General features: G+C 41.0%; 1 protein-coding gene across 1 annotated transcript; it reads right to left on the bottom strand.

Moving 5' to 3' along the window:
• Positions 1 to 4,220: 4,220 nt before the first annotated feature.
• Positions 4,221 to 11,488, bottom strand: LOC147997923 (ras-related protein Rab-39B-like). The gene is made up of 2 exons (XM_087601308.1): positions 10,543 to 11,488; positions 4,221 to 6,311 (listed from the first exon to the last, which is right to left on the bottom strand). The coding sequence occupies exons 1-2, from the start codon at positions 10,755 to 10,757 to the stop codon at positions 5,819 to 5,821; spliced, it is 708 nt and encodes a 235-aa protein (XP_087457434.1). The 5' UTR covers positions 10,758 to 11,488; the 3' UTR covers positions 4,221 to 5,818.
• Between the last annotated feature and the right edge of the window lie 718 nt (positions 11,489 to 12,206).

Below are 12,206 nucleotides of genomic sequence, written 5' to 3'. Positions count from 1 at the left end.
AGCAAATAGAAATAAATGTAAATCTGCATTAAGGAGAGATAAATATAAATAATCAGCATTATTAATGTAAAAAACTATTAATGCAAATCTGCATTATTAACGTAAGTAAACATAAATGTAGATCCGCAATTGTAAAAATTAACAAAAATATTAATCTTTATCATTAAGGAATAGAAATAAATATAATCTGCATCATTAATGTAAATAAATACGAATGTAAGTCTGTTATTAACGTAAATGAGCGTACAAGTAGGTCCACATTAACAAATTTACAGAAATATAAGCCCATATTATTAATGAATAGAAAGAAATGTAAATAATCTGAATTATTAATGTAAATAAGCCTGCATTATTAATGTTAATAAATATGAATGCAAGTCTGTGTTAATGTAAATGAGCAAACACATAAGTCCGCATTAGGATAAATTAACATAACTGTAAAACTTCATTATTAATAAATAGAAATAAATGTAATCTGCATTAACGTAAATAACTAAGTCTACATTATTAATGTTAATAAATGTTAATGTAAATCAGCACTATTAACATAAATGAACGTAGACATAAGTCCGCATTAGCATAAATGAACACAAATATTAATCTTGACAAATAGAAATAAACGTAAATCTGCATTAACAAGTAGAGATAAATATAAATAATCTGCATTATTAACAAATAACTAAGTCTGCGTTATTAATGTAAAAAATTATGAATGTAAATCTGCATTATTAACATAAGTAAACATAAAAGTAGATCCGCAATTGCAAAAATTAATATAAATATTAATCTTAATCATTAAGGACTAGAAATCAATGTGTTCTGCATCGTTAACATAAATTAAATATAAATCTCCATTATTTATGTAAATGTCCATAAATACAAATCTGCAATATTCATGTAAATAATTATGAATGTAAATCTGTGTTCTTAACATAAATGAGCGTACACTTAAGTCCACATGAGCATAAATTAACATAAGCGTAAAGCTGCGTTATTAATAAAGAGAAGTAAATGTAAATAATTTGCATTAATGTAAATGAACATAAATGTAGATCTGCACTGCAAAAGTTAACATAAATATTAATCTTAATCATTAAAGAATAGAAATGAATATAATCTGCATCATTAAAATAAATAAAAATAAATATAAATCTCCACTATTTATGTAAATGAGCATAAATATAAATGCATCATTATTGTAAATAAATGTTAATGTAAATCAGCGTCATTAACATAAATGAACATAGACGTAAGCCTGCATTAGCATTAACTAACATAAATGTAAAACTGCATTATTAGAAATAAATGTAAATAACCCGCATCATTAACGTAGATAAAAATAAGTATAAATCTGCATTGTTAATGTAAATAAATGTGAATGTGAATGTGTGTTAACAAAAGTGAGCGTACAAATAAGTTCACATTATGATAAATTAACATAAATATTAATGTTGACTATTAGCAAATAGAAATATATGTAAATAATCTGCATTATTGTAAATAAGTAAGTGCATTATTAATGTAAATTAAAATTAAGTCTGCATTATTAACGTAACTGAACATAAATGTAGATCCGCACTCGCAAAAATTAACATAAATATTCATCTTAATCATTAAGGAATAGAAACAAATATAATCTGCATTATTAATGTAAACAAATACGAATATAAGTTTGTGTTATTAACGTAAATTAGTGTACACATAAGTCACATTAGCATAAATTAACATAAACTTAAAACTGCTTCATTAAGAAATAGAAATAAATGTAAATAATCTGCATTGTTAAAGTAAATAAGTGCATTATTAATGTAAATATTAATATAAATCAGCGTTATTTGCATAAATGAACATGGACATAAGTCCACATTAGCATTAATTAACATAAATGGAAAACTGCATTATTAGCTAGAAATAAATGTAAATAATCCTCATCATTAACGTAAATAACTAAGTTTGTATAATTAATGAAAATAAATTCGGATGCAAATCTGTTATTAATGTAAACAAGTCTGCATTAGCACAAATTAACATAAATGTAAACCCACGTTATTAATGAATGGAAATAAATGTAAATAATCTGTATTATTAACATAAATATATTAATGTAAATCAGCATTGTTAAGGTAAATGAACATAGACACAAGTCCGCATTAGCATAAATTAACATAAATGTAAAACTGCATTAATGAATAGGAATAAATGTAAATAATCCGTGTTAATGTAAATAAATATTAATTTAAACAGCATTATTAACGTAAATGGACGTAAACATAAGTCCACATTACCATAAATTAACATAAACTTAAAGCTGCATTATGAATAAGTAGAAATAAATTTAAATAAACGTAAACATGCTACATTAACGTACGTAACGATGACCGCCCGCCGTGCAGTGGTTAGCGCCCTCGCCCCGCGTCCTTGAAGCCCTGACGCTCGGCCCCGGGTCCCGATTTCATTTCCTCTTCGTCTCCGCCCGACGCCATACATTGAGCAACATGGCTTCCGGGGCGCGATTCACTTCCCTGCTCACCTGCTTGGTCCTCGTTGTTCCGTGCGTCCCGGCGACGAGCGGATGGCATACGTCCTGGCCACTGTGTGGATTCCATACGTCCAAGTCACACGTGCATTATATACGTCCCGCTCATACAGGACGTCCCACACGGACGTGGGTGGATTCTATACGTCCCACCCACGTGTGGATTCTATACATTCCGGCCATGCGTGGATCTCATACGTCCTGGCCACTGTATGGATTTCATATGTCCAAGCCACACGTGGATTCTATACGTCCTGGCCAATTGGACTCCATACGTCCCAACCAAGTGTGGATTCTATACGTCCCACTCATATGGGACGTCCCACACGTCCCGCTCATTTTATGGATTCCATATGTCCCACCCAAGTGTGGATTCCATATGTTCTCGGTGCGTCTGTGGCATTTGAGCCCGAGCGTTGGACCCTAGAGAGCTCCCTCCTGTCAGTGTATGGATGCCATACGTCCTGGTCACATGTGGATTCTATGCGTCCCACTCGTATGGACATTGAATGTATTCTATACATCCGGGCCCTGGTCACTATGGATTCTATGCATCCCACTCCTAATGAATCCCATACGTCACAGCCACACGTGCATTCTAAACATCCCGCTCATACGGGTCCCACACGTCCTGGACACTGTACGGATTCCATACATCCAGGTCCTGGTCACTGTGGATTCCATACATCCCATTCGTGTGAATTCTATACATCCGAGTCACGCGTGGATCCTATATGTCCCGGCCAATGTGTGGATTCATATACATCCCACCCATGCATGCATTCTATAGGTCTGACTCACGGGTCCCACACGTCGTGGTCACGTATGGATTCCATACATCCCAGTCACCACCCCCATTGCACCAACTTCGCCGGGCGCCTCGAAACCCGCGTCACAGAGCCGGGTGCAGCAATGTATAGAAGGCGTCTCCGTTGAGAAAAAGATGGCAGACGTATATTTTATGTTGTTTTTTATTTCATTTTTATTTTTTTGGTTCATTGGAGCTGAGGACAGGAACCATCCGCACGGGACCAGGATGTATGGATTTTATTTTTCTATTTTTTTCGGCCTGGGCTGTGATGCGCCGGAGGGATTGGAATTGGATGTAAAGCGTGGCCGGTTTGTAGGAAGAAAATGAAATAAAAATATATAATAATAATATATGCTATATGTACTATATATGTTATGCTAAATAATATGTAATAATGATAATAATATGTACTATATGTACTGTATATGTTATGTTAAATAATATGTAATAACTATAATTAAAATAGTAATAGTAATGATAATATGTACTATATATAATGTTATATTAAATAATAACGAGTATAATGTAATAATAAAATAATAAATGTTAAAAGGATAACATAAATATTAAGTAAAGTAACAAATGAGAAAATAGAAAATATTAAAAATAATAAGACATAAATACAATAAACAAAATAATATGAGCATTAAATAAATAAAGATAATATAAATATTGCAATGTAACAAAATAGGTAATAAAACAATATAATGAATATTAAATAAAATAAGTATTAAGTAAAAAGTGGGATGATAAAAAACAGTAAAATAAATTTAGATAAATAAACGAGATACTAAGCATTAAATAAATAATATGGGACGTGAACAGCAGAGAAATTAATGAATATTAATATTAATAAAGCAAACGAACCGCTGATTCTTGTGAACAGTAAACATTTAATGATAACAAATAAGGGTAATAAATAATAATAAAGTGATAGCAAAAATAGAAATAACGATGAGCAGCAATGACATACGTAAGTGAACAAGTTAAATAATAATAAATAATGAATGGTAAAGTATTAAAAATTATAAATAGTAAATAAGTTAAACGATAAATAGTAATAAATAGTAATAAATAATAAACGGTAAAGTATTAATAAAAATTATAAATAATAATAAAATGAGTAATAAAAGTAATAAATAAAACATCGAGTAACAGTAATCCCACGGGGATCGAACACGCGACATAAATTAGAGGATATACATTAAGGTGAATAAATAATAAGCAATGGGATAAGAAATTATGCAGATAATGAGTAATAACCATCGCGCATCGTCGATAATCTAATACGCAGAATATTCAAGTAATCAGCTATGAATAATATGAATAATAATAAAATACACAGAATATTCAAATAATCAGCCTTAAATAATATAAATTGATAGAGATTAATTAATATGCAGAACATTCAAATAATCAGCCATAAATATCAATAATAAAAATTAATACGTAGAATGTTCAAGTAATCAGCCATAAATGATATAAATTAATAACAGAGATTAATATGCAGAATATTTAAATATGGAGGAATGATACAACTAATTCATATGCAGATTTCTCAAATAATTAGCAACGATTAACATAATATGCAGAACTATAACGTGGACACTTAATTACTATGCAGAACATTCAAACGATTGACATAATTCATTAATATGCAAATGTCCTAGCGTCAAAGGCCTAGGGCCTGATGCACAGCTCCGCCCGCTTTACCCGGTATCCTCAGCGCGGCTCCATAACCATGGCAACAACGATGACAACACAATCCATAGGGGCTGCGATCCATACATCCGGCCACGCCCACGGCGGCCATTGCAGAGTCTGGCGTCACCCGGGCTCCGTGACTCGGGCGTGTTTTTCTCACGGGAAGGTTGAATTCTTTCCGGTCGCGTATGAAATCCATACGTCCCCTCCCAGTCCAGTGTATGGATCCTATACGTTGATGGACTGTGACTTCGAGTGGCCGGAGGGTGAGATAGACACGCTCACGTCTCATCCTTGGGCTGGGCTCTTTGGTCACATATGGACTCCATACGTCCTGGTCATGTATGGATGGTTTACATGGATGACTTTTAGGTCCGAGTGACCGTGCGTGCAGAGCCCCTCCGGTCCATGCAGGGATCCCGCACGCCCCAGTCAAATGCATGGATCCTATACGTTGCTGGAATTTTAGGTCAGAGTGGCAGGGCGTGGTGGGCTCCCTCCAGTCAACACATGGATTCTATACGTCACCGGTCCATATATGGATCCCATGCGTTGGCCCCGTTTTACGTCCCAAGTGGCCGGTTGCATGGATCCCATACGTTCCAGTCACTGCATGGGCCCCATATGTCCAGGTCGATATATGGATTCCGTATGTCGATGACGTATGAGTCCGAGTGGCGGGGCGCAGAGGGCTCCCTCCGGTCACTGCGTGGATCCCACGCGTCCCAGTCAAATGTATGGATCCTATAGGTCCCGAATGGGCGTGGCTAGCACGGGCACCCCCGTGTGGGCCGCGGGGCCTCCTCGGAGGACGTCACAATCCCGGGGACGGGCCCTCCGCGCACGCCCTCCCAGCCCTCGCGCTCCCGGATTTCGCCGCGGCGCACGCGGTCGTAGATGTCCCGCGCGAGGGCGGCGAAGGCGGCCTCCACGTTGACGTCATCGCGCGCCGACGTCTCGACGTAGCGCAGCCCGTGGGCGGCGGCCTCCGCCTCGGCCTCCGCCCGCGTCACTCGGCGGCGGGGGCGACGCCCCGCCCCCTCCCCCTCCTCCCCCTCTTCCCCCTCCTCCCCCTCTGACCCCGACCCCGACCCCACGTCGCACTTGTGACCCACGAGCACCAGCGACGCCCGCTCCGGCCCGGATGCAGCCTCCGCCTCCGCCAGCCACGCCCTCACGTTCAGGAAGGAGCGGCGGTTGGTGACGTCGAAGAGGAGGAGCCCGCCCACCGAGTTCCGGTAGTACGCGCGCGTGATGGACCTGCGGGGGAGGGCGGGGAGAGAGAGAGAGAGAGAGAGGGGCGGGGTTACCCAGGATGCTTTGCAAATAACATGATTTACCCACGATCCTCAGCGATTTATATATGTATATATAAACTCATATATATATATATATATATGTTGCTATATGTTACAGGGCTCTATTGTATGTGTCCTATTTTACAGTATTTTATATACTTATGGTATATATTACGGCTTCCCATTATATATATTACTATATACATTACTCCATATTGCTGTGCTTTCTCATAAATACTATTATAGACTGTGGCTCTTACATATGTAATGTATATTACGGAACTTTATCACATATATGTTCACTATGTTATGGTTTCTCATAATATATATTACTATATACATTATTACACATTATTTTCCTTTACCATAAATGCTATTATACACTATGGTTCTTACATATGTAATGTATATTACAGAACCTTATCACATATATGTTCATTATGTTATGTTTTTTTTATATATATGGAGGTATATACTACGGATTCTCATTATATATATTACTATATACATTGTTACACATTATTTTCCTTTACCATAAATACTATTATACACTATGGTTCTTACATATGTAATGTATATTACAGAACCTTATTACATATATATTCAATATGTATTATGGTTTCTTTATATATATACGGAGGTATAGATTATGCCTTCTTATACACATTACTACATGTATTACACACTGTATCTTATTACATATACATTGTTATACACTATTTTGTTTTATTCTGCATGTCATTAGACATCACGGCTTCTTGTTATGGCATGTTATGGAGAAAAAATCATATATATATATATATATACATTGCTACATATTACAGGGCTCTATTGTATGTGTCCTTATGTTTTGCGGTATTTTAAACACATACATTAGTACATGTTATAGTATTTTCTATAGTTAGGGCATATATTACGGCTTCTCATTATATATATTACTATATGCATTATTACGTCTTATTGTGCTTTCTCATAAATACTATTATATACTGTGGCTCTTACATATGTAATGTATATTACAGAACCTTATCACATATATGTTCATCATGTTCTGGTTTTTTTATATATATGGAGGTATATACTACGGATTCTCATTATATATATTACTATATACATTGTTACACATTATTTTCCTTTACTGTAAATGCTATTATACACTATGGTTCTTACATACTTGATGTATATTATAGAGCCTTATTACATATATATTCAATATATATTATGGTTTCTTTATATATATATGGAGGTATAGATTATGCCTTCTTATTATACACATTATTGTATGTATTACTGTATTTTATTACATATACATTATTGTATACTATTTTGTTTTACTCTGCACGTAATTAGACATCACAGCTTCTTGTTATGGCATGGTAGGGAGAAAAAATCATGTGTACATTGCTATATGTTACAGGGCTCTATTATATATGTTAATATATTTTGCAGTATTTTAAATACATACATTTTTACATGTTATAGTATTTATTATAATTATGGTATATATTACGGCTTCTCATACATATTACTATTTACATTATTACATATTACAGTGCTTTATTGTATGTCATTATGTTTTGCAGTATTTTATATAAATACATTATTACATGTTATAGTATTTTCTGTATTTATGGTATGTATTACGGCTTCTCATTATACATTACTACGTATTATTTTACTTTGTTATAAATACTATTATATACTGTCGTCTTTACACACATATATATATTACAGTACCTTATTACGTATATATTTATTATACATTATGATGTTTTTTTATATATATGTAACTATACGTTGCAGTTTCTGGTTATGATACATTGAGAAAAAATCCTATATGTATGTATGTATATACATTGCTATATTGTATCATTCTTCATTGTATATACTGTTATACTTTATGGCATTTTATGTACATATACGCTATATGTCACGGCATTTTCTAAAATATATATGGTATCTATTACGGTTTCTCGCATACGTTACTACACATCATTCTTTTATTATCTGCTATGGTATCTACATGCATTATACTTTACGGTATTTTATACATATACATTACCACATACTGTGGTATTGTTAATCTGTACCTGATCCTATATCACGGTTTCTTCTCGTTACACATTGTTGTGTTTTATCATCCATACCATTGTACGCTACGGTGTCCATGTATATGTACATCATTATATAGTATATAAATTACACACTGTATGCATTTATCATACATTGTTATTCAATATGCTAAGATAGTGCTATATGTTACGGTCCTTTATTCTATTTCTCACTATACTCTGGTATTTTATTTATATTTTTTTTTCTTTTCTTTTTCTTTTTTTCGGAGCTGGGGACCGAACCCAGGGCCTTGCGCTTGCTAGGCCAGCGCTCTAACCACTGAGCTAAATCCCCAACCCCCTGATATTTTATATATATATATATATACATATATATATGTATATATATATATATGTTATTATATATTACAATATCTTCTAAATTTACGGCATACATTACGGTTTCTTATTATATACGTCACAACGTGTCATTACCTGTTACTGTACTTTATTATAAACGCTGTTATACACTGTGGTCTTTACATATGTGATGCATATATTATTTATTATACGCTGCAGTGTTTACCTATATGATATATACGTTACGGCTCCTCGTTCCACCTACTTACTATATGTATTTATCATATTTTATTTATACTAATATATTGCTATATGTTAAAGTGCTTTATTCTATTTGTCACTATACTATGGTATTTTATATATATATGCTATTATATATTACAATGTATTCTAAATTTACGGTATACATTACGGTTTCTTATTAGATACGTCACTATATATGTTATTACCTGTTATTGTACTTTATTGTCGACGCTATTATATACTATAGTCTTTACATCTATGATATACGTCATTTATTACACGCTGCGGTGTTTACCTATATATGTTACGGTTTCTCATTCTATACGTTACTATGTATGTTATTATGTATTACTGTACTTTATTATAAACGCTATTATTCATACACTGTGGTCCTTACCTATGTGACATACGTCATTTATCATACGCTGCGGTGTTTACCTACATAATATATACGTTACGGTTTCTTGTATATGTTACTATGTATGTTATCACCTATTACTTAATATAAACGCTATTATACATACACTGTGGGCTTTACCTATGCGACATACGTCATATATTACACGCTGCGGGGTTTACCTATGTAATATATACCTTACGGCCCCTCCCTACGCACATTCACTATACATTTCTTATACATTACGCTCCAGACCACAGCGCCCCAAACCCCCCCCCCCCAGGACGCAGAACAATTTTCAAACCCAGCTCTGGGACTTATTTCGCGCTACACGGTGCTCTCCTATCCTATACATCCTATAGGGCGGCAGTTTATCCTATACGTTTCCCACGCGCTGCTTATGTCTTCGGCTTCCTCACCCTCCGGAGACTCACACGCCCGTGCGACCCCTGACCCCTGACCCACACACCCTATGCATCCTGTGCTTCCAGCCCTACGCGTGGTCATCCGAGCCCGGGGGCAAAAAATCTCACCCCAAGGGGCACAACCGACCCCGACCCGCGACCCCGTGGGGCAAAACTTGACCCACACCACGCCCTCTGACCCCGAGGGGCAGAACAGACCCCGCCCCTAACCCCCACCCTCCCTTACCCGTGGGAAAAACCTCGATCCCCAGGGGCAGAACCTGCCCCAGGCCCCGCCCCCCGGCCCCGCGGGGCAAAACACGACCACGAGGGGCAGATCCGACCCCGCCCCTAACCCCAGACCCCAGACCCCGGACCCCGACCCCTGACCCCGCGGGGTAAACTCGACAACCAGGGGCAGATCCGACCCCGCCCCTAACCCCAGACCCCGGACCCCGACCCCTGACCCCGCGGGGTGAAACACGACCCCGAGAGGCAGAACGGACCCCGCCCCTAACCCCGTACCCCGACCCCTGACCCCGCGGGGTAAAACTCGACCCCCAGGGGCAGAACCGACCCAGCCCACTCCTTCCGACCCCACCCCGTGACCCCGCGGGGCAAAACCCGGCACCAGCGGCAGAACCGACCCCGCCCCCGGACCCCGCGGGGCAAAACCCGACCCCAGGGGCAGAACCCACCCCACCCCCGACCCCCCGGACCCAGGCGGGGCGGCCCCACCTGAACCTCTCCTGCCCCGCGGTGTCCCAGATCTGCAGCTTCACGCGCTTCCCGGCCTCCACCTCCACCAGGCGCGAGAAGAAATCGACCCCGACCGTGGGGTCCGACGCCGGCGGGAAGCGGCCCTCGGTGAAGCGGCGGATCAGGCACGACTTGCCGACCGTCGAGTCCCCGATCACGATCAGACGGAACTGGTACAGCCAGATCGCCTCCATGGCGGGGCCGGGTGGCCTGGGGGTGGGCGCGACCCGGTGGACTGGTGGTCCGCGCCTCACTCCCGGAGCAGCCGGGTGGCCTGGGGGTGGGCACCTCACTCGGGGCGGGGCCGGGTGGCCTAGTGGTCAGCGCAACGGGGTGGCCTGGTGGTCCGCGCCTCACCCGGGGCGGAGCCTGATGGCCTGGTGGTGAGCGCGACGAGGTGGACTGGTGGTCGGCGCCTCACTCCGGGCGTTGCCCGGTGACCTGGTGGTCGGCGCGACGGGGTGCACTGGTGGTCTGCGCCTCACTCCGACAGCGGCAGGGTGGCCTGGGGATGGGCACGACCGGGTGGCCTGGTGGTCAGCGCAACGGGGTGGCCTGGTGGTCCTCGCCTCACCCGGGGCGGAGCCTGGTGGCCTGGTGGTCCCTGTAGCCGGGTGGCTCGGTGGTCGTCGCCTCACTCCGGGACTGCCCCGATGTCCTGGTGGTCGGTGCCCCGTGCAGCCGAGAGTGACGGGGTGGCCTGCTGGTCGGAGCGGCCGGGTTGCGTAGTGGTCGGCGCGGTCCGGAGTCCCGGTGGTCAGCGCCTGACTCCGGGAGGTGCAGGTTAACCCGGTGGTCCGGAACCGCACTCCGGGAGTGGCAAGGTGGCCTGTCGGTCAGCGCCTCACTCCGTGCGGAGCCGGGTGTCCTGGTGGTCAGCGCGACGGGGTGGCCTGGCGGTCGGCGCCTCACTCAGGGCAAAGCCGGGCGGGGGTGGGGCTGGCGATCGGGGCCTCAGTCCGGAAGTGACAGGGTTGCCTGGCAGTCTGCGCCGCCCTCCGGGAACGGACGGGTATCCGGGTGGTCAGAGCTTCTCTCCGGCCGCGCCCGGTGGGGCTGGGAGGGCGGAGCGTTGGAGGCGACCGCGAGCGGAGGGGACGCGGCAGCGGCGGGATTTGGCGTCATCACCGCGGGACCGCGGGTGGCGTTACCGTAAAGCGCAGCGTAGAGGCGCAAAATTTTTTAACCGCGCAGTCTGTAATAGACGCGCACTGAAAAAGGCGGGAGGAAAAAGACACCCAGTTGTAATGAGAGTGGGTTAAGGGCGAGATCAGGGACATGGGTCAATAGTCAGGGTTGAGTTGGGTTCAATGATCAAGGGTCAGGGTCAAGGGTCAAGTTTCAGGGTTGAGTTGGGTTCAATGCTCAAGGGTCAGGGTCAAGGGTCAAGTTTCAGGGTTGGAGTCAGGGTCAGGGATCAAGGGACAGGGTCACAGGGGCTAGGGTTAGGGTTAGGGTTAGGTTAGGGTTAGGGTTAGGGTTAGGGTTAGGGTTAGGGTTAGGGTTAGGGTTAGGGTTAGGGTTAGGGTTAGGGTTAGGGTTAGGGTTAGGGTTAGGGTTAGGGTTAGGGTTAGGGTTAGGGTTAGGGTTAGAGGGTTAGGGTTAGGGTTAGGGTTAGGGTTAGGGTTAGGGTTAGGGTTAGG

Source organism: Rattus norvegicus, chromosome Y (assembly GCF_021556685.1).
Source record: "Rattus norvegicus strain SHRSP/BbbUtx chromosome Y, alternate assembly SHRSP_T2T, whole genome shotgun sequence".
Lineage (NCBI taxonomy): Eukaryota > Metazoa > Chordata > Mammalia > Rodentia > Muridae > Rattus > Rattus norvegicus.
Note: the sequence above shows the minus strand (reverse complement) of the source record. Positions and strands in the feature narration are given on the sequence as shown.

Coding starts and splice junctions, on each gene's coding strand:
- LOC147997923 (XM_087601308.1), bottom strand. CDS start 10,757: ATGGAGGCGATCTGGCTGTACCAGTTCCGTCTGATCGTGATCGGGGAC. Junction 6,312..10,542: donor GCGGGGCAGGAGAGGTTCAG/GTGGGGCCGCCC, acceptor CCTCCCCCGCAG/GTCCATCACGCGCGCGTACT.